We start from the raw sequence: 23,894 nt of genomic DNA, 5'->3' as shown, positions 1-23,894 counted from the left end.
GTCTGACTGCAACCAATCAGACGCCGGTGGGCGGGAGAAGCAGTGGATATGAATGAGCCTGATGAGTGGCCGCAGGAGCTGTTGCAGCTGCGCTGGAGACTTGGTAAGTATAGCGTGCTCACGTTATTTATTTTTCTTACTTTTTGCTTTAGTTATTTATTTCTTTGTCGCTCTATTGGGAGACCCAGACAATTGGGTGTATAGGCTCCGGAGGCCGCACAAAGTATTACACTCAAAAGTGTTAAGCCCCTCCCCTTCTGCCTATACACCCCCCGTGCTCCCACGGGCTCCTCAGTTTTTTGCTTTGTGCGAAGGAGGCAGACACGCACGCACAGCTCCACAGATTGGTCAGCAGCAGCTGCTGACCATGTCGGATGGAAGAAAAGTGGGCCCATATAGGGCCCCCAGCATGCTCCCTTCTCACCCCACTCTTGTCGGTGGTGTTGTAAGGTTGAGGTACCCATTGCGGGTACGGTGGCTGGAGCCCACATGCTGTTTTCCTTCCCCATCCCCCTCAGGGTTCTGGTGGAAGTGGGATCCTATCGGTCTCCAGGCACATGAGACCGTGCTCCATCCACAACTCCTTTGGAGCCTGCTGGATAGGAGCCGGGTATCGTTCAGGGACATGGCCCTGCTACTTGGAGGTACTCTGTGTCCCCGTGGGGACCGCGCACAGCAACACTCCAGCTTTGCTGGGTGTGCTAGTGCACCGGGGACCGCGGCGCTGACCGGGTTAATATGTGCCATTACACACTCAGCGTTGCTGAGTGTGTTTATGTATAGGGACTGCCGCATTGACCGCCGCTGCCTTGGAAACACTGCGGCGCGGCTAGGACTTGTAGTGCGCCGGGGACTTCCACGCCGGCCGCGCTTTTACGGCGGCCGCGTTTATTACTAGAGTCCCCGGTTTTTTGCGGCCTAGTTTCCTTTCCTCCCGCCCATAGCCCTGACAGGCAGGGGAAGGGCGGGACGCTGCATAGAACGAGCAGCACTGAGGGCTGGAGCATGCTTTGCATACTCCACTCCCCTCACTGTGCACAGTGCAGGCACCAGTTCCCGCTCTTTCTGGGTCACGCCCACGGCTCCCTCCTCTCCTCAGGACGCATTCCTGTCAGCTCCTCGGACGCTGCAGAGGGGGACAAAATCTGGGAGACCCAGGCAGGGACTCTGGTGGCATCACAACCGCTTTAAGCGGGTGGTAAGCAGCACCTGTGGTGCTAGCCCCATTGTGCAGTAGTGTAATATTATATGTTTATTTTACACTGTATAGTGCACAGTTGATTTCTGGCTATATACCCTATTGTGTTGCTCAGGGAAGATAATAGCATGGCGCCCACGAAAGGCAGGGGTGCCAAAACACAGGCTTATTATGTTGCCTGCGCCGCATGTACGACCCCGCTACCGGCAGGTTCCACTGACCCTCATTGTCTGCACTGTTCGGCCCCTGTGGCACTTGCTCAGCCAGAGCCTCTGCTAGGGGGGGCCCAGGGGGAGCCACCTGCTAACACTGTTCAGGTGACAGGGACGGAGTTTGCAAAACTCTCTGAGACTATGGCTAAGATGCTAGAAGCCTTGCAGTCCAGGCCGGTATCTCAGCACAGGGACTCTGTTGAATCTTTGTTCCCTGGCTCCCCTCAGCTGGACCAACAATGTCCTCCCGGGGTATCTCATGGATCCCAAGCTGAGGGTTCTGACACAGACCCCAGCCCCAGACCGACTAAGCGAGCTCGCTTAGATTTTCCCTCGACATCATCATATTGTTCAGGGTCTCAGTGAGGGGAATCGCTGGTTGATGACGCGGAAGTAGCTGATCAGGATTCTGATCCTGAGGCCGCTCTCAATCTTGATACTCCGGACGGGGACGCCATAGTGAACGACCTTATTGCGTCCATCAATCGTATGTTGGATATTTCTCCCTCAGCTCCTCCGGCGGAGGAGTCGGCTTCTCAGCAGGAGAAATTCCGGTTCAGGTTCCCCAAGCGTACACAGAGTATGTTTCTGGACCACTCCGATTTCAGAGAGGCAGTCCAGAATCACCATGCTTGTCCAGATAAGCGTTTTTCTAAGCGCCTTAAGGATACACGTTATCCCTTTCCCCCTGACGTGGTCATGGGTTGGACTCAGTGTCCCAAGGTGGATCCTCCAATCTCCAGACTGGCAGCTAGATCCATACTTGCAGTGGAAGATGGGGCTTCACTCAAAGATGCCACTGACAGGCAGATGGAGCTCTGGTTGAAATCCATCTATGAAGCTATCGGCGCTTCTTTTGCCCCAGCATTCGCAGCCGTATGGGCGCTACAAGCTATCTCAGCAGGTCAAGCGCAAATTGACGCAGCCACACGCACGTCCGCGCCACAGGTGGCGTCCATAACCACTCAGACGTCGGCATTTGCGTCTTACGCTATTAATGCTATCCTGGACTCTGCGAGCCGTACGGCGGTTGCAGCCGCCAATTCGGTGGTACTCCGCAGGGCCTTGTGGCTACGGGAATGGAAGGCAGATTCTGTTTCCAAAAAGCGCTTAACCAGTTTGCCAATTTCTGGCGAACGATTGTTTGGCGAGCGTTTGGATGAAATCATCAAACAATCTAAGGGAAAGGATACATCCTTACCCCAGCCCAAACCGAACATACCCCAACAGAGGAAGGGGCAGTCGAGGTTTCGGTCCTTTCGGGGCGCGGGCAGGTCCCAATTCTCCTCGTCCAAAAGGCCTCAGAAAGATCAAAGGAACTCTGATGCATGGCGGTCTAAGTCACGTCCTAAACAGACCACCGGAGGTGCCGCTACCAAAGCGGCTTCCTCATGACTTTCGGCATCCTCACTCCGCATCCTCGGTCGGTGGCAGGCTCTCCCGCTTTTGCGACACCTGGCTGCCACGGGTAAAAGACCGTTGGGTGAGAGACATTCTGTCTCACGGTTACAAGATAGAGTTCACCTCTCGTCCCCCAACTCGATTCTTCAGGTCATCCCCGCCTCCCGAGCGAGCCGAGGCTCTTCTGCAGGCGCTGGGCATTCTGAAGGCAGAAGGAGTGGTGGTCCCTGTTCCTCTTCAGCAACAGGGCCACGGTTTTTACTCCAACTTGTTTGTGGTCCCAAAGAAGGACGGGTCTTTTCGACCTGTCCTGGACCTGAAACTTCTCAACAAACACGTAAAGACCAGGCGGTTCCGGATGGAATCCCTCCGCTCCGTCATCGCCTCAATGTCCCAGGGAGATTTCCTTGCATCGATCGATATCAAGGATGCTTATCTCCACGTACCGATTGCTCCAGAGCACCAGCGCTTCTTGCGCTTCGCCATAGGGAACGAACACCTGCAGTTCGTGGCACTGCCGTTCGGCCTGGCAACAGTCCCACGGGTTTTCACCAAGGTTATGGCTACTGTAGTAGCGGTCCTCCACTCTCAGGGTCACTCGGTGATCCCGTACTTGGACGATCTGTTGATCAAGGCACCCTCTCTAGAGGCATGCCAACACAGCCTCGACGCTACCCTGGAGACTCTCCAGAGTTTCGGGTGGATCATCAATTTTCCAAAGTCAAATCTGACACCGGCCCAATCGCTGACATACCTTGGCATGGAGTTTCATACCCTCTCAGCGATAGTGAAGCTTCCGCTGATCAAGCAGCGGTCACTACAGACAGGGGTACAATCTCTCCTTCAAGGTCGGTCACACACCTTGAGACGCCTCATGCACGTCCTGGGGAAGATGGTGGCAGCAATGGAGGCAGTTCCTTTCGCGCAGTTTCACCTGCGTCCTCTTCAATGGGACATCCTTCGCAAATGGGACAGGAAGCCGACGTCCCTCGACAGGAACGTCTCCCTCTCGCAGGCGACCAAAGCTTCCCTTCGGTGGTGGCTTCTTCCCACTTCATTATCGAAAGGGAAATCCTTCCTACCCCCATCCTGGGAGGTGGTCACGACGGACGCGAGTCTGTCAGGGTGGGGAGCGGTTTTTCTCCACCACAGGGCTCAGGGTACGTGGACACAGCAAGAGTCCTCGCTTCAGATCAATGTTCTGGAAATACGGGCAGTGTATCTTGCCCTGAAAGCGTTCCAGCAGTGGCTGGAAGGCAAGCAGATCAGAATTCAGTCAGACAATTCCACAGCGGTGGCATACATCAACCACCAAGGCGGCACACGCAGTCGGCAAGCCTTCCAGGAAGTCCGGCGGATTCTACTGTGGGTGGAAGCCACGGCCTCCACCATCTCCGCAGTTCACATTCCAGGCGTGGAAAACTGGGAAGCAGATTATCTCAGTCGCCAGGGCATGGACGCAGGGGAATGGTCCCTTCACCCGGACGTGTTTCAGGAGATCTGTTGCCGCTGGGGGGTGCCGGACGTCGATCTCATGGCGTCCCGGCACAACAACAAGGTACCAGCGTTCATGGCACGGTCTCAAGATCCCAGAGCTCTGGCGGCAGACGCCTTAGTTCAGGATTGGTCGCAGTTTCAGCTCCCTTATGTGTTTCCTCCGCTGGCACTGTTGCCCAGAGTGTTACGCAAGATCAGGGCCGACTGCCGCCGCGTCATCCTCGTCGCTCCAGACTGGCCGAGGCGGTCGTGGTACCCGGATCTGTGGCATCTCACGGTCGGCCAACCGTGGGCACTACCAGACCGACCAGACTTGCTATCTCTAGGGCCGTTTTTCCATCTGAATTCTGCGACCCTCAACCTGACTGTGTGGCCATTGAGTCCTGGATCCTAGCGTCTTCAGGGTTATCTCAAGACGTCATTGCCACTATGAGACAAGCTAGGAAACCAACGTCCGCCAAGATCTACCACAGGACGTGGAAAATTTTCCTGTCGTGGTGCTCTGCTCAGGGTATTTCTCCCTGGCCTTTTGCCTTGCCCACTTTTCTGTCCTTTCTTCAATCTGGACTGGAAAAGGGTTTGTCGCTCGGCTCCCTTAAGGGACAAGTCTCGGCGCTCTCTGTTTTTCCAGAAGCGCCTAGCCAGACTTCCACAGGTACGCACGTTCCTGCAGGGGGTTTGTCACATCGTCCCTCCATACAAGCGGCCGTTAGAACCCTGGGATCTGAACAGGGTGCTGACGGTTCTTCAGAAACCACCATTCGAGCCAATGAGGGATATTTCTCTCTCACGCCTTTCGCAGAAAGTGGTTTTTCTAGTAGCAGTCACTTCACTTCGGAGAGTGTCTGAGCTAGCAGCGCTGTCATGCAAAGCCCCTTTCCTGGTGTTTCACCAAGACAAGGTGGTTCTGCGTCCGGTTCCGGAATTTCTCCCTAAGGTGGTATCCCCCTTTCATCTCAATCAGGATATCTCCTTACCTTTTTTTTGTCCTCATCCAGTTCACCAATGTGAAAAGGATTTGCACTTGTTAGATCTGGTGAGAGCACTCAGACTCTACATTTCTCGTACGGCGCCCCTGCGCCGCTCAGATGCACTCTTTGTCCTTGTCGCTGGCCAGCGTAAAGGGTCACAGGCTTCCAAATCAACCCTGGCTCGGTGGATCAAGGAGCCAATTATCGAAGCTTACCGTTCGGCTGGGCTTCCGGTTCCCTCAGGGCTGAAGGCCCATTCTACCAGAGCCGTGGGCGCGTCCTGGGCTTTGAGGCACCAGGCTACGGCTCAGCAGGTGTGTCAGGCGGCTACCTGGTCGAGCCTGCACACTTCTACGAAGCACTATCAGGTGCATACCTATGCTTCGGCGGATGCCAGCCTAGGTAGACAAGTCCTTCAGGCGGCGGTTGCCCACCTGTAGGAAGAGGCCGTTTTACGGCTCTCTTACGAGGTATTATTTTACCCACCCAGGGACTGCTTTTGGACGTCCCAATTGTCTGGGTCTCCCAATAGAGCGACAAAGAAGAAGGGAATTTTGTTTACTTACCGTAAATTCCTTTTCTTCTAGCTCTAATTGGGAGACCCAGCACCCGCCCCTGTTTTTTTGTGTACACATGTTGTTCATGTTGAATGGTTTCAGTTCTCCGATATTCCTTCGGATTGAAGTTACTTTAAACCAGTTTATAATTCTTTTTCCTCCTTCTTGCTTTTGCACCAAAACTGAGGAGCCCGTGGGAGCACGGGGGTGTATAGGCAGAAGGGGAGGGGCTTAACACTTTTGAGTGTAATACTTTGTGCGGCCTCCGGAGGCATAGCCTATACACCCAATTGTCTGGGTCTCCCAATTAGAGCTAGAAGAAAAGGAATTTACGGTAAGTAAACAAAATTCCCTTCTTTATTTCCCAAGTGCCCAATCTGGGTTGTTCCTGCGGTGTCACACGTAGCGATGTGTGCTGCCGCAGGAACGACGAACTACGTCGCTACTGCAGCAGCAACGATAATCGAGATTAGGGGGGATGTCACCGATTAGCTATTTTGAACGTTTTTGCAACGATTCAAAATCGCTAATAGGTGTCACACGCAACGACATCGCTAACGCGGCCGGATGTGCGTCACAAATTCTGTGACCCCCCCGAGATCGCTTTAGCGATATCTTAGTGTGTAAAGCGGCCTTAAGTCTTTTTTTTTTTTTTTTTTGTTTTTATTATGCAAATCTATTTTTTTTTTTTTTTTTTTTAAATCTAGTTCGCTAAGGTACTTTTTGAAGTTTTCTCCCCTCTATTTGGTCTGCTGTATTGAATGAGATTTTGATCCCTTCTACGCGACGTCTCTGCTTTCTGTTGGATTTTGACAAATAGATGGGAGGACTTTTTTCTTGACATATGGAACACTGTTACCACTTTAGATAAGAGCTTGGGGTCTAGGTCAGCAGTCACTAGCCTGTGACTCTGGAGCCACATATGGCAGGTGCTTTTGCACCAGGTTTTGCCAGCAGCTATGAAGAGCAGATCTCCAGAGGTTGACACTGGTTTTCCCACACAGAACAGCCGATCTAAATGGAGGTAGAATCCCCTGGATATTGATATACTGCCTCGGTGTGGTGATTTCTGTGGAAACGTTTTTCCCGTCAATATACTGTTAATGGGGGATCTGGCTGTTACTACTGTGAGCGGAGTTTGTCTCATGACCCTCTGTGAAATGAATGTGCGTCACAAAATCAGAAAGGTTTGGCACTACTGGTCTAGGTGAAGCACCACTCTATCTTCTTGGATCTTCAGATAGGGTTCCCTAATACAGAGGGCCTGGAGCTCACTGACTCTCTTAGCTATTGTTAGAGGTACTAGAAAAGCTACTTTCCAGAATAGTCTGAGCCAATGTCCTAAATACATATAAACAAAGGGAAGCATAATAAGACCTTTTACGTACAATATAAATAACCCAAGATGGAATTACATTGGCCTCCGCTGGTGCATCCCAGAGGAAACAGTCATGAATCTTTGTATCCATCAATGATCTGCCAGATTTTGGTCAAAAAAGGAGCTTAAGGCTCACACGTAGATTTTAAAGGGGTTATCCGGCTTCTTTGACTTTTTTTTTTATTTCCCTATTGGGCTACATTGGGGCAGGTAAGTAGTTAGAGACCACTTACCTGCCCTGCTGTCAGCCCCTCTCCCCCGGCTCAGAGCAGTCATGTGACCGCTCCTGCCGCGATTTTGCTGCTTCCGGTCATTTCATGTCAACATGGGCAGGTCCATGTTGACATGCAAATGTGGAACAGCATGTTGCCTCCCTGCTGGGCGGGTACAGTGCGTGGAGTCCCCGCCCCCTTCCCTGCACCCTCCCACACATTCCCCCGCACCTCTGTTACTCTCCAGTAACCTCCCCCTGCACTGCTGTGGGGTCCGTGCCCTGGGAGCGGGGCCTGGCGGCAGCTGCCGTGGTGTCAGCTCCAGCACCGGGCCCCCTGCTTAGGATCACACATTCAAATGTACCGGCATCGCAGATCACAGATGCCGGTACATTTGAAAGTGCTGATGAGAAGCAGCGCAGCGCTGCTTCTCATCACTGTCCCTCCGGCTGTCTGAGCTCTCTTCAGCACAGTGGTGACGTCAGAGCACAGACAGCGCGGGGACCAAGGACGGGTGAGTATGTATTCCTTACATGTGTTCCCGATGGGGATGGGGGGCGGGTGGTGCAGAGCCATATGTGTGCGTGTGCAGAGCCATATGTGTGCGTGTGCAGAGCCATATGTGTGCAGAGCCATATGTGTGCGTGTGCGGTGCACAGCTCGATGTGGAGCTGTTATTTGCAATGCTGTAGTGATAATAGGTCAGGTGCTGGGGCAGAATATACTGACAGGGAATGTGTGTGCAGGGGGCGGGCAGAGGGTGGGGCTGGACACTGGGGTGGGTGGTGCCAGCTCTGACTGAGGTTTTGCACAGGAAGTGGTCATGTTTGCTGGATCTGAATGTAAACAAGAAGCTGCAGAGAATAAAGGGTGAATTCAAGAGGAACAAAAGTTAGAAAACAAAAAATAACAATGTAGGTGTGATTTATGACAATACAACACAGATTAGCTTACCAAACATTTTTGAGTTTGTCGGACAACTCCTTTAAGAATAATGGGTAATGATGAGCGTGCCCCCTTCTTTTTTTAATCCCCCCCCCCCCCACCGCATCTGTAAATGTTTGCTTTTTACCCCTAATAAGAGACATTCAGAGACTGCAAGTGGCTCACTGGGCTCGCTCATCATTAGTACTAGGTTGTAACCTTCTTGACAGACCATCTTGTAAAAAGTCCAATATTTTGGTTTTGTCCAGACAAAACTGATCAAGAGCAATAGACCCATAGCATAAAATGACGGTTTTCCACCTTTTACCTTAGACGGCATTTGTAATCTGCTTCCTGCTATTTTTAAGGGTATGTAGAAACCCTATCTGAGATGCCCGTAGCTTTCAGGATTGACGCTTTAGAAGCTAGGTAGCCAGACACAGACTCTGGAGGGGGCATGTTTATAGATTGCAGAAAGTCATGGATCGGAAGAAGGATCTGAGGATCCTCCAACTTCAGACTTCAATATTCCAAATTGAGCCTCTAGGATTGGTTTTGACTTTCTCTGTAGTGACCTTGGTAGTAAGGGAATCGTATGGATTCAGGGAAACGTATAGCTCTACTTTTGCATTTTCATGGTTTGCAAATAGGTCTATTTCTCGTTGTCAAACCTGAGATTAGTTAATGGGGAGGAGTCTATGAACCCCCCCCATTACTAACCCTGTAAGTGAAAAGAAATACAAACTACAAAGAAAAAATCCTTTTATTTAAAAAAAGAAAACTCCCTTTTTCTCAAATTTTATTAACCACCCCCCCCCCCCCCCCCAAGAAACACCCCTGCAGGACCAGCATAATCCACAAAAGGACCCGCAATGATCCCGGCCCTGCTTCATCTGAGGTCGCAGGGCACGGTCACATTAGAAAACGTGACAGAACGGTACCCCAGCTGTGACCTCGGGGCAACTGACCTGAGGGGGACTCATTGAACTCACTAACGTCCTCAGGTGAAGTCATTGAACCAGGGCTGTGGAGTCGGAGTCGTGGAGTCGGAGCTCATTTTGGTGGAGTCGGAGTCGGTATAAAATACTCCGACTCCTGAAATATATAATAAATTGGGGACAGGAGTGCAATGCAGAATGTGCTGAATATTTTACTAAATAATATTTAGTATAATGCTTATATTTAAGTGAAAAATTTATTGTAGTACAGTGTGAACATCAGACATTTAATTGTTTTTATGATACAATAATCAAGATATTTGGATAGAACATAAAATATTTATTGGAATACAACTTTAGAACACAAAAAACTGTAATAAATTGTAAATATGTAATACACTAATATACAGTAGATTACATATATCTTGTGTGTATATACATATATATACACACACAAGATATATGTAATCTACTGTATATTAGTGTATTACATATTTACAATTTATTACAGTTTTTTGTGTTCTAAAGTTGTATTCCAATAAATATTTTATGTTCTATCCAAATATCTTGATTATTGTATCATAAAAATTATTAAATGTCTGATGTTCACATACACATATTCATGTACTACAATACATTTTTCACCTAACTATAAGCAATATATGTAGGAGTCGGAGCTGGAGTCTGAGTCGGTGCAAGAGAATTTGAGGAGTCGGAGTCGAAGGTTTGGCTTACCGACTCCACAGCCCTGCATTGAACTAATGCCAGATTACCAGATTAGGGTATGTGCGCATAATTTCAACGAGCCGGCGTCCTCACCAGCTACTGGAAATTTTGTGCATATACGTGGCTCATTTTGGCAGCATCACTGCACTTCTGAAGCCAGGCAGAGGGGCGCATGATCGGTAGTGCAGATGCTGTTCTTCCATGTATACATATATACCCAGCTCCAGAAGCGCGGTGACTGTGCTGAAATTAGCCGTACGCATGCATCAGATTTCATGTTAATGTTTAATGCTGCTGGGTTGGAGGCGACCTGATGGGCTCCCTTTAAGATATAAAGAGAAATTTCTATAAGGGACCCCTATGGATATGGCTCCCCTGTTATAAGAGGGTGCAGTATTTAAATAAAAATTCTGTCTTACAGCCATGTGGTTTTTATGCATGGTCAGATCGAATATTTAAAGCAAAACATAACAATTAGTTCTCAAGGATAACTCACAGGAGACCTCCAGATGCCGAATTTTTTTGCTTACATATGGAACATCGTGTTGCATAACATTCTGAAAATATCAGTAGACTTAGCCTTGGTTTCTTTTATCTGAAATAACCTGATTTTATAAAGTTGGTGTATAACGAACATATAACATTTGACTATAATAGGTGCATTGATTATTTTATTTATCTGTTCCTTCTTTTGTTTATACAGTACAGACCAAAGGTTTGGACACCCCTTCTCATTCAAAGAGTTTTCTTTGTATTCATGACTCTGAAAATTGTAGATTCACATTGAAGGCATCAAAACTATAAATTAACACATGTGGAATGAAATACTTAACAAAAAAGTGTGAAACAACTGAACATATGTCTTATATTCTAGGTTCTTCAAAGTAGCCACCTTTTGCTTTGATTACTGCTTTGCACACTCTTGGCATTCTCTTGAGCTTCAAGAGGTAGTCACTGGAAATGGTTTTCCAACAGTCTTGAAGGAGTCCCCAGAGATGCTTAGCACTGGTCCCTTTTGCCTTCACTCTGCGGTCCAGCTCACCCCAAACCATCTCGATTACGGTGATATAGGAAAATAAAATACACAGATGGATGATAGCAGCCTCAGTTGTTTCACACTTTTTTGTTAAGTATTTCATTCTACATGTGTTAATTCATAGTTTTGATGCCTTCAATGTGAATCTACATTTTTCAGAGTCCTGAAAATAAAGAAAACTCTTTGAATAAGAAGGTGTGTCCAAACTTTTGTGCTGTATTGTACATAAACTTATTATTCACAAATTTTTCAAAAATTATTTTGATCAATAGCTTCTTTTACAAGCTGGAAGTTCAGTTTCCAAAAAACTCTTAAGAATTGAGATACAAAGTACACAAAGGGGTGTATACTATTCTGACAACCCCTTCTCAATCTGAGTGTTTGCCCCTTTTTATAATAAAACCACTGGTACTCCTGTCTGGTGCCGATGCCTGTCCAGTGGTGTCTGCACTCGTTATCCCGGGACTCACGTGACATCACATGAGCCCTGCAGACAGTCAGTACACCAAAATCCACAAGAAAAAGAAATAAGTGATCCAGCAACTCATCCAAAATGTATAAAACAAGTACAGGCTATTAAAAAAACATTGGTTGGTCAGATGTGTAAAGATATACAGTCTTCACGCTCCCCGCTTGTGATGGGCGCACCCGGACTGTAAAAATCCGGATATGCGTGGTTTCAAAAGTACCAAAGGGCCGGGCCTGGAATTCAATGTACTGATTTGGATCCGGCAATTCGGAAAAGGAAAATAAATCAAGGACATAAGGAAGCGATCGCTCTATACTTACCGAAGCTCCATCATGGCTGTACACTGCTCCCACGGCATCTCCTTCAATTCCAGGGCTGCTCATTATTGTTCAGCCATATGAACTGCTTTACCTGCCGACCGGCAGTCCTGGCATCTTTGATTGGGTGCAGTCAGACGTGCCCCCAGCCTGTGTGACAGTGTCTGACTGCAACTAGTCACAGATCCTTTCTGCAGGTCCATCGTACAGTAAAAAAAAAAAAAAAAAAATTGGCGTAGAGGGTCCCTCATATTACGATACCCAGCACAGATAAAGCATACAGCTACAGGCTGCAGCCCCCAGCCGTGTGCTTATCGGGGCTGTATATCAAAATATTGAACTGCATGTGGCTTTTCTTTTGTGTTTTTTTTTCTTTTTTTCTTAGTAATTGGGAAAAAAACCCCAAACTGTGTGGTTTCTGCAACCCCCCCCCCCCCTCAAATTTTGATACCCAGCCGTGATAAAGCGCGACAGGTGGGGGCTGGTATTCTCAGGCAGGGGAGACCCATGCTTATTGGGCCTCCCCCCCCCCCCCCCCCCCAACCTTAAAATAGCAGCCTGCAGCTACCCAGGATTGTTGCATCCATTAGATGTGGCAATCCCAGTGCTTTATCCGGCGGTTTCCGATTACCCTGGTGCGTTGGCAGTCGGGGTAATAAGGGGTTAATGGTAGCTCACAACTGCCCCTAAGCCCTAGATTAGTAATGGGAGGCGACTGAAACCCCCCTCCCCCACCAATAACTAATCTTTAAGTAAAAGTAAATAAACACAAACATGGAAACAATCCTTTGTTTGAAATAAAATACACCACTCAACTCCAAAACACCCCTGCAGGTCTGACGTAAACCAGACTATGGAGTTCCACGACGATGTCAGCTCTGCTACATATCTGAAGTCACAGCGCGCTATCATGCAACGTGACTGCCCATTGTGAGGTTCAAGCAAAGAATGAATAAGCCTCGTGTTTACCGGTGACATCACTCAGATTACTTGCGGAAGTTCTCATGGTTCTCCACCTGTGACCTCAGTAAACTCAGATTCACAGACCTTCCTCAGCCTGAGAATACCAGCCCCAAGCTGTCAGCTTTATCTTGGCTGGGTATTGAAATTGGGAGGACCACACACTGTTTATGTCTAATATTTATTTAAATAATTAAATACGCATGCGGTTCCTTTTTATTTTGATACACAGCGAAGAAAAGTGCACAGCTTTGGTCTGCAGTCTATAGCCATATGCTTAATCTGTGCTGGTATCATAATATGGGGGGACCCTACGTCAAATATTTAGTTATTTTTATACCACAGTAGATGCACATAGCGTCTGTGATTGGAAGCAGTCAGCTAACACTCAGGCTGTGGGTACATCTGACTGCGGCCAATCACAGAATGAAGATAATGCATGGCCCCGGAAGGGAAAGAGCAGCTGCGGGAGCAGTTACAGCCATGCATGAGACTCGAGTTTGAAGTACGTTCTCCTATTCCTTCTACCACCATTTTTAATTGCCAGATTTTGGTCCCCATAGACTTGTATTGAATTCTGCCTGATACCGGATTTTTTTTTTTATAAATCTGCCTGTCCCGGTTATTGGCGAGTCTGCCCATAACTACTCCCCACCTTATTGAACTTATCAAACGCCAATAAGAAGGGAGAGGGCAGACGCAGCTCTGATGTCCTCTTGATGTTTAAGGCTACTTTCACACATCCGGTTTGAGCAGTGCATTCTTTGCATAAGTTTTTACATGCGGCCCATCCATTTTTTTTCCGGTTGCGGCATACTACTGAGCATGCGCAGTGGATGAAACCGCATACGGCGGCCTGATTTTTTTTTTTTTTTTTTTACCGCATACGGCGTCCATAGGCATGCATTGAAAAATGCGCCGCAGCGGCAGGATGCAGCGCGATGCGTTTTTTTTTTTGCCGGACAAAAAAAGTTACAAGATACGTTGCCTCCTACCGCCGCTTTTAATGAAGTTTGCTGCATCCGGAAAAAAAACGGATGCAACGCAAAGCCATCAGGCACAATCCGGTAACAATGCAAATCTATGGGGATAAAACTGATGCGGTACCGGATCAGTTTTACCCGTTTTTCTCCGGATTGTGCCTGATGGAAAAAAACCTGATGTGTGAAAGTAGCCTAATTTGTCCAAAGACATAACTTCACTTAAGGCCTGGTGCCAACACCACTGCCATGGTGCCGGCCCCTGAGGGAGTATGTGTCTTATTTTACCGGGAGCAAATATTCAGCTTGATAAGGGATTGTCTGAGTAGTGATCAACATATTTAAGATAAAAAAAAAATTGCAACAACTGATTTTAGAAAAAAACCAAAGAACTCACTTAGCTAAGCTCCTATGTTAAACATCCATGAGACCAGGTAATTTTGCTCTTGGCTGCATCTCTGATCAGTCTTCTCGTTGTTTGGCATGAAATGTTTGAGGGACGGTCGGGTCTTGGTAGATTTGAAGTGGTATGATACTCCTTCCATTTCAATATGATCGCTTGCACAGTGCTTCTTGGGATGTTTAAAGTTTTGGGAATCTTTTTGTAACCAAATCCAGCTTTAAACTTCTCCACAACAGTATCACGGACCTGCCTGTTGTGTTCCTTGGTCTTCATGATGCTATCTGCGCTTTAGGCTATGTGCGCACTAGAAATGTGAATTTTCTCAAGAAAATTTCTTGAGAAACTTCTGGGAGTGAAAGATTTCCGGACCTCCGGAAAAAATCCGCACCAAATCCGCATGCGGATTAGCCACGGAATAGGCGCGAATTTGCCGCGATTTTCCTGCGGGTGGTTCCCTGCGGATTTTGCAAGCTGTACTGCCGAAATCCGCAGGGTACCTGTGGAAAAGAATTGACATGCTCATTTTCTCAAGAAATTTTCTCAATTCTTCTCAAGGAAATTTCTTGAGAAAAATCCGCACAGTGCGCACAGCTATTTTTTTTATCTCATAGAATTTGCTGGGAAATGTCTGCACAAAGATTGCAGACATTTCTCAAGAAATTTCCGCGGGTAAAACGCACTAGTGCGCACAGAGCCTTAAACAGAACCCTGAGACTATCACAGTTCAGGTGCATTTATACGGAGGCTTGATTACACACAGGTGGCTTATATTTATCATCATCAGTCATTTAGGACAACATTGGATCATTCAGAGATCCTCAATGAACTTCTGGAGTGAGGTTGCTGCACTGAAAGTATAATATTGCATGCACCAATTTTCAGTTTATTATCTTTTAAAAAAGTTTAAAATAAGCAATAAATTTCATTCAACTTCACAATTGTGTCCCACTTGTTGTTGATTCTTCACCATAATATTAAAATTTTTATGTTTGAAGCCCGAAATGTGGGAGAAGGTTGAAAAATTCAAGGGGGCCGAAAACTCTTGCAAGGCATTGTATATGGAGACTGCCATCCAGCCAGATACCAGGGATCAATCCCAGGCCTGTGTGTGTGTGTGTGTGTCGCAATACTGAAATCTTATAGACTTTACTGGGGAAAGAAATGCATGCAGTTTTGTGCCACAAACTGCACCCAAAAACACAGCAAAAGAGGTGCAGCATGCGCATGGGGTGTAACAATAATCAGTGTATCAAGGAATTGCATCATACAGTCAGTTTTGATGAATGGTTGAACTCTCCTACTTCCTTGAGAGCAAGTGAGAAATTGAATATGGTCAATTTGTTTGCAATGGGAGTAAAATCTTTTTCCCTGCAGCAGCGCTTTGCTGTGCCATGTCATCCAAATATTTTTCAAAATTAGGCTCATCTGATTAGGCTGAAGATAGGGCGCCTTAGCACTGAATGACACAATTCCTCATCGGATAGGGCTGAAGATATCGCACCAGTAGGCTTGGATGACACAATTCCTTTTGTTCTTGGCTGTTTTGTTGCCGCTCATCCTAACCGCTACCTGGCAGAGCTCTTTTCCTTTAGTAAGCTGTTGATCATGCAGTGATATACGATGACTTGGGTCCACATGAAAAGCTGCCAGAAGAATTTTAATTTCTAATAGCAGTGTCTCCGTTTCATTAAAGCAGCAATTCGAACTGCAGTTAAACCTCTTCTTTAGGACAGGAAAAACGGCAAGTTGTTCCACTTCTTTATGAAGATGCTGGAAGTTAAATCCTCAGCTTGTAATTTTTAAGTCACTGTAAATGGGTGATGAAGCAATTCCTTCAATTCAGCCACCTGTGTCCATTGACCTTCACTTAGGGGTACTTTACACGCTCCGACATCGCTAGCGATTGCTAGCGATGTTGAGCGCGATAGCTTCCACCCCCGTCGCTCGTGCAACATTTGGTGCTCACTGCCGTAGCGAACATTATCGCTACGGCAGCGTCACACGCACATACCTGTGCAGTGACGTCGCTGTGACCGCCGAACAATTCCTCAAGGGGGAGGTGCGTTTGGTGTCATAGCGACGTCACTGCGGCGTCGCTAAGCGGCTGGCCAATAGAAGCGGAGGGGCTGGAGATGAGCGGGATGTAACATCCCGCCCACCTCCTTCCTTCCGCGTTGCCGGTGGACGCAGGTAAGGAGATATTCGCTGTGTGTGTGACCCCGCGGGAGCGACGATGTGTGATGCCGCAGGAATGATTAACAACATCGTACCGGTGGCAGCAGCAATATTAAGGAAATGAACGACATGTCAACGATCACCGTTTTTGGAACGATTTTGCGATCGTTGATCGTCGCTCATTAGTGTTACACGCTGCGATGTCGCTACCGGCGCCGGATGTGCCTCACTAACGACGTGACCCCAACGATATATCGGTAGCGATGTCGCAGCGTGTAAAGTACCCCTTAGTGTTATCTTAGGGTTGACCATGCCTACAAGAAGGGGTTTCAGCTCTAGCAATCACTTGGTCACTAAAGAGGACCAACCACCAGAATTTTCATATATAAACGAAAGCCAGTGCTATACTGGTGTTATCATGCTGATTCTATCCATACATTTTTAGTTGTGAGATTGGATGTATACTTTTCTGAAATACAGGTAAGTAAAGTTTGTAAAATGCACTGTTATTTAATGCTAGGTGCAACAGAATGTCTAATAGGTGGGTTGGGTTTTGCTAGTTATTCCTGTCCCTGTCTTCCTTATTGTCCTTCCTCTCCCTGTCTCTGTTACTTCAGGGTGAGGAGGGAAGGAGGAAGGACAGGCAAGCAGACAGGGGTGGGAATAACTATCAAAACCCGACCCACGTATTAGATATTCTGTAGCTGCTCTCAATCAAATAACAGTGCGTTTCACAAACTTTACTTGCCTGTATTCCAGAAACTATACATCCAATCTTACAACTAAAGGTATGTTTAGAATCAGCATGATGGCACCAGTATAGCACTGGCTTTACTTTATGTATGAAAATCCTGGTGCTCGGTCCTCTTTAAGTAGATCTTTGACTAAAGGGTGCTTTACACGCTGTGACATCGCTAGCGATCTCGTTAGCGGTGACACGCCAGATCGCAGTAGCGATCTGCCGAGATCGCACATGTGACCGGCGCTTTAGAAACAACCTATGTGCGATCTCGACAGATCACATCTGCGATTTGGCGTGTCACATCGCTAACGAGATCGCTAGCGATGTCGCAGCGTGTAAAGCACCCTTTAGTGAAAACTTTCTTACTGGCTGTATAAACCTTTATGAAAATTTGACTCAATCTGTGCTCACCTAGCTGAACTGGCAGCTTCTCAGTATCTCTCCTGCTGCTGAGATCTCACAGAGCTCAGTACAAGCTGGTGGCTGATACTAAATACACCTGGACTAGCATGCTTTTTCATTTTAGAACTGGACTCCTAAAATACTCTTTTTATTAGATTGTGTAAAAGAATCCTCATCAAGTCTAAGATATCTGGGTAATAATGCATGCAGCTTTTATTGAACTTTTCCCCAGTGTTATCTGGTATAATCTTACATTGGAGAGTCGTTGGGAAGAGAATTCACATTGCATTCTCTTGACCCAATTGGAAGCACAAGTTGCTCTATGTGAATGAACAAATACTACAGTTCAATGTGCTACCATTATTCCTCATCGCTATCTCTTTCCAGACTCCTCCAGCACTTAAGGCCCCTTTACACACTGAGACTTTCTAGCGATCCCGACCTGACCTGGATCGCTGGAAAGTCTCTAACAGTCGCTGGTGAGCTGTCAAACAGGCAGATCTGGCCAACGACGCAGCAGCGATACGTACCTGCAGAACGACCTCGCTGGGTGTTGGGGACGTGTCACACAGCAGCTATTTGACGACTCACACCTATGTTAACGGGTGGTGTTTGGCGCTGAAGCCACCTAGGTGTCCTTTTTACACGCCCCCTCAGCTCCGATTGTTGATCGCTAGTGCGTTCTTAATCAGAACGCAACAGCGACCACCAATTGGAGGTAAGGGGGCGGGAAAGGGAACGCTATAGTACGCCTACGGGCTGGGTTCTAAATCGCTAACGATGTTGTAACTGTGTCAAGCACACCGGTGCTTGCTGCGCAGCGGGAAACAAAGGACCAAAAAATGTTCCTGAGAGATGTGTAGCAATCGGCAACCTCACAGCGGGGGCTAGGTTGTGGTGCTTGTCACACACTGCAATATCGCTGGGGAGGTCGCTATTACGTCACAAAACCGGTGACATTACAGCGATATCGCTAGCGATGTTGCAGTGTGTAAAGGGGCCTTTAGGCATCTGAAAGATCCCTCACAGTACTATATCCTGGATTTGTCATTGATTTTTCAGTACATTGATGTTTCTATTGTTCCACTGAGTAAGAATAAAGCGAAGCGATGTGATGTGATGTTGATCAGACACATCAGATCTTAGGCTACATAGATTAGTTGATACAGAATGGGCCTTTATTTTTCCCTCGATGTCTGTGTCTCCTTCTCTCATGCTGATAACATGTTTATGTGACTTTTATTTTTTTGTCTTTTGCTTTCAGGATGGAAACAGCTTCATCGTGCTGGATGAAGAAAGGTTTGCAAAAGAAATCCTGCCCAGACACTTCAAACATAACAACATGGCGAGTTTTGTGAGACAGCTGAACTGGTGTAAGTTACATCGATGTGTGGCATGGCCGCAAATGGGGACCAAAACTAGCATTCAGTTTAAATGTCCACTAGGTTTGGATGCATTTTAGCAGAAGTTCCCCTTCCTTGCCATTCTATACCTACATGTAATTTATTGGATGAAAATGTAAAGATGCTGCTTGGAGGAGAGCCATTGAAGGATAGTATACTTGTTCCGCTACGACTCGCCGGTCATTCAGTTCTGTCGGATGGCTGTCGCAGAGCTGTGGGTTGTAAGCCTGGTAATATGCAGGAGATTCACCTCTTATCAGCATCATGGCTGCTTTAACCCCTTAACGACCGCCGATACGCCTTTTAACGGCGACAAATTAGGGTACTTCTTCCAAACCGCCGCTTTTTAACGGCGGTCGGGAAAAAAGGGTCTAGCGCCCCCCAGAGTCAGAAAATTTCCGGGGTCTCAGCTGCCGGGGGTAGCTGAGACCCTGGAGATCATGAATCTGGCCGTTTTTTCCGGTCCCCGCTCACCTGATGACCGGTATACACCGTATACCGATGATCAGGTTACAGTAAATGACCGCGCCGGTAAAAAATGATTTATCTCCCATCTGGCATGATCAAACATGTCAGATGGGAGATAAATCTTTTTCCCGGTTCCCTCCGGTCCCCTCGGTATCCCCAAAGTGCCCCCCCCGACCCCCAACCCCCTCCCAAAAATCCAAGATGGCCGCGCGCACCGGCGCTCACAGCAGCGCGCCGGCCGCATTTCCCCCTTTCCTATGGTTTCTGTCGCATGTGCCATAACATGCGACAGAAACCTGCTCCCCAGGCCCTGCCAAGTCCCCCCCCTATCTCCCCCGGTGTTCCCCGGTGTCATACATACCTGTCGGAGCGCTGATCCACCGCGGCCCCCTCCTCCGGCTCCTTCACAGCAGACGCCGGTCACATGTGCAGAGCAGCTGACAGCTTCCTGTGTTCAGGACGCTGGCTGCTGCTGCTGCTCGGCACTTTGCAGTTGTGACCCAGGGAGAGTGGGTGCAGATTCATTGCACCCACTCTCGTCAAATGGAGGGTCCTCACGCCTAGAAAATGGGGGATACGTTCCCTGAACGTGTCCCCCATATTCTAGAAGGTCCAGAGTCGACGTGGGACGTCCAAATGGATTACAGCGGATTTTTTTTTCTTTTCAATAAATTGGCTAATCAGGGAATGTTTTGGGGAGTGTTTTTTTTCAAATTTTTTTTTTTGTTGTCAATTTTTTTTTTTTTTTTTTATTACTGTCAATTAGTTATGTCGGGTATCTGATAGACGCCGTGACATAACTAATTGCTGGGCTTGATGCCAGGTAACATTACACACCTGGTATCAACCCCATTTATTACCCCGTTTGCCAACGCACCAGGGCGCGGGATGAGCTGGGGCGAAGCGCCAGGATTGTCGCATCTAATGGATGCGCCACTTCTGGGGCGGCTGCGGCCTGCTATTTTTAGGCTGGGAAGAGTCCAATAACCATGGCTCTTCCCATCCTGAGAATACCAGACCCCAGCTGTCAGCTTCACCTTGGCTGGTGATCTAATTTGGGGGGACCCCACGTTTGTTTTGTTTTTTTTAATTATTTATTTATAAATAATTAAAAAAAAAAAACAGCTTGGGGAGCCCTCCAAATTGATCACCAGCCAAGGTGAAGCTGTCAGCTGTGGTTTGCAGGCTACAGCTGTCTGCTTTACCCTAGCTGGCTATCAAAAATAGGGGGGACCCCCACGTCATTTATTTTAATTATTTTTTTTTCTTTTTGGGCTAAATACAAGGCTAGGCACCCTTTAGTGCCACATGAAAGGCACTAAAGGGCGCCAGCTTAGAATATGCAGGGGGGTGGGACGTTATATATATTTGACATCCATTCATCCATTGACGCTTTTTAGGCTGTGTGCCCACAATCAGGTTTTGCAGTGGTTTGGACGCTGAGTGTTTTCCCTGCGTCCATAACGCTGCGTTGTGCAGTAGATGCACAGTGGAAGGATTTTTGGAGATCCCATGCCCACTGTGCTTCTTTTCTCCGCAGCATAAACCGACCTGTGGCGCAGCTTCCCAAGCCTCAGCATGTCAATTTATGCTGCGGAGACGAGAGTGTTCTCTGCAGGTAGTATAGAGCTCCACAGCAGCCTGAACCCAAATCGTGGGCATGGGCAGCTGCGTTCTCCCGTGGACAACTCGCATCTCTGCAGGAAGGCTGACACTGTGTACTAGACGCCGTGTCGCTGGATCATGGCCACATAGCCTAAAAGTGAGACATTTGTTGCTACAGCAACATTTTTGTGAAGTACCTGTGGATTCAAAATGCTTACTATACTTCTGAATAAAATCCTTGAGGGGTCCAGTTTCCAAAATAGTCACTTGTGGGGGGTTTCTAATGTATAGGTACCCAAGAGGCCCTGCTAATGTGACATGGTGCGCGCAATTTATTTCAACTTTTCCAAAATTCAAATGGTGCTCCTTCCATTCCAAGCCCTCCCATATATCCAAACAGAGGTTTTTGGCCACATATGGGGTATCCCTGCGCTCACAAGAAATTGGATAACAACCTGTGGGGTCCACGTTTTGTTGTTGCCTCTTGAAAAAGTGAGAAATGTGATGCTAAAGAAACATTTTTGTGAAAAAAATGAAAATTTTCAATATGGCAACCTAAGCTTATCAGATTCTGTGAAGTATTCGTGGATTCAAAATGCTCAATATACACCTAGATAAAAGCCTTGAGGTTTCTTGATTCCAGAATGGGGTCACTTGTGGGGGGCCTCCACTGTTTAGGCACTTTAGGGGCTTTCCAAATGCGACATAGCGTCCACTAATTATTCCAGCCAAATGTTCAGTCAAATTGCACTCCTTCCCTTCCAAGACCTGCCGTGTGCCCAAACAGTTGATTTCCACCACATATAAGATATCACCAAACTCAGGAGAAATTGCAGAATACATTTCATGGTGATTTTTTTCCTGTTACCCTTGTGAAAAAAAAGCTACCTGGTTGAAGTAACAATTTTGTGGTAAAATTTTATTTTTTTATTTTCATGGCTCAACGTTATAAACTTCTGTGAAGCACCTGGGGGTTCAGGGTACTCACCAAACATCTAGATAAATTCCTTGAGAGTCCTAGTTTCCAATATGGGGTCACTTGTGGTGGTTTTTTGCTGTTTACGTACCTTAGGGGTCCTCCAAATGCAACATGGTGCCCGCAATCTTTTTCAGCCAAATTTCCTTTCCAAAATTCAAATATTGCTCCTTTCGTTCCAAGCCCTCCCATTTGTCCAAACAAAGGTTTCAGACCACATATGGGGTATCACCGCGCTCATAAAAAAGTGGGTAACAAAGATTTGGGTCAAATTTTTGGAATTACCTCTTGAAAAAGTGAGAGAATTGATGCTAAAGCAACATTTTTGAGAAAAAAATTACAATTTTCAATATGACAAAGTAACGTTATCAAAATCTGTGAAGTACCTGTGGGCCCAAAATGCTCAGTATACCCCTCGATAGAAGCCTTAAGGGGTCTAGTTTCCAAAATGGGGTCACTTGAGGGGGGTTCCTGCTGTTTAGGTACCTTAGGGGATCTGTAAAAGCAACATGGTGCCCGCAATCTGTTTCAGCCAACTTTGCTTTCCAAAATTCAAATATTGCTCCTTTCATTCCGAGCTCTCCCATTTACCCAAACAAAGGTTTCTGACCACATGTGGGGTATCGGCGCGCTCACAAGAAAGTGGGTAACAAAGTGTGAGGTCCAATTTTTGGTGTTACCTCTTGAAAAAGTAAGAAAATTAGTGCTAAAGTAACATTTTTAGGTAAAATGTTAATTTTTATTTTTTTTCATTCCATATTACTTTAGTTCCTGTGAAGCACCTGAAGGGTTAATAAACTTCTTGAATGTGGTTTTGAGTACCTTGAGGGGTGCAGTTTTTAGAATGGTGTCACTTTTGGGTATTTTCTGTCACCCAGGCCTCTCAAAGTCACTTCAAATGTGATGTGGTCCCTAAAAAAATGGTTTTGTAAATTTTGTTGAAAAAATGGGAAATTGCTGATGAACTTTGAACCCTTCTAACTTCCTAACCCCAAAAAATTTTGTTTCAAAAATTGCGCTGATCTAAAGTAGACATGTGGGAAATGTTATTTATTAACTATTTTGTGTGACATAACTCTCCGGTTTATGGGCATAAAAATTAAAAGTTTGAAACTTGCAAAATTTTTAAATTTTTTTTTGTCAAATTTCAGATTTTTTCACAAATAAAATAAAAAAATATCATCCTAAATTTACCTCTAACATGAAGCCCAATATGTCACGAAAAAACAATCTCAGAATCACTGGGATCCATTGAAGCGTTCCAGAGTTAAAACCTTATAAAGTGACACTGGTCAAAATTGCAAAAAATGGCCTGGGCATTAAGTACAAAACTGGCTTCGTCCTTAAGGGGTTAAAACTATACACCTTGCCCCAACATGTTTTACTCCTAAGTGCATCAAAAGTAAATCTTCTCGAAGGATAAAAAATATCTTACTGATTTGTGTCCTTAGCTCCTGGGCAGACCAATATCTCAAACTAAAATCAAACAGTATGGAGGCAATTTCCCATCCCCTTTTCAGTTTGGGATATAAAAATGTGAACATTGTAAGATTTATTGCAGTGGCTCGGTACTTTTTTGAAAAGTGAGCAGGACCTGGGAAAGAGGCCACGACCTACTGTCGCACATCAAAGTCACTTTAATGTATGGTAGAAAGCTTGACTGACTGGGGTAGATTTAATTCTCTGATGTACAGGCAGCCCAAAAGATGCACTAAAGTTAAGATGTGCGCGCATTGGTAAGGCTACTTTCACACCAGTTTTTTGTAATCAGGCACGATCCATCAAAAAAACGATCCGTCGCATCAGTTTTTTCCATGCGTTACTGCCGTTTTTTTACGGATTTGTTGTGATGCTGGGCATGTTAAGTTCAAAAAACCGGATCCGTCGTTGAATTCAGTTATATGCTGGATTACGACGGATCCGGCGCCCATAGGCTTCCATTAT

At 46.7% G+C, this 23,894-nt stretch overlaps 1 protein-coding gene across 4 annotated transcripts in view; it reads left to right on the top strand.

The window, feature by feature from the left end:
* The window catches only part of LOC142296401 (uncharacterized), a 148,699-nt gene that overhangs the window by 13,670 nt on the left and 111,135 nt on the right, over window positions 1-23,894 (top strand). For all 4 annotated transcript variants that reach the window (XR_012751631.1, XR_012751630.1, XM_075340002.1 and 1 more), the window contains exon 2: window positions 18,763-18,871. Coding sequence is in view for 2 of the 4 variants with exons in the window: in XM_075340002.1 (XP_075196117.1) it covers window positions 18,763-18,871 (109 nt within the window). In the remaining 2 variants the exon portion in view is untranslated. The remainder of the gene's footprint in view (window positions 1-18,762; window positions 18,872-23,894) is intronic.

Source organism: Anomaloglossus baeobatrachus, chromosome 3 (assembly GCF_048569485.1).
Source record: "Anomaloglossus baeobatrachus isolate aAnoBae1 chromosome 3, aAnoBae1.hap1, whole genome shotgun sequence".
NCBI classification, from domain to species: Eukaryota; Metazoa; Chordata; class Amphibia; order Anura; family Aromobatidae; genus Anomaloglossus; species Anomaloglossus baeobatrachus.
Note: the sequence above shows the minus strand (reverse complement) of the source record. Positions and strands in the feature narration are given on the sequence as shown.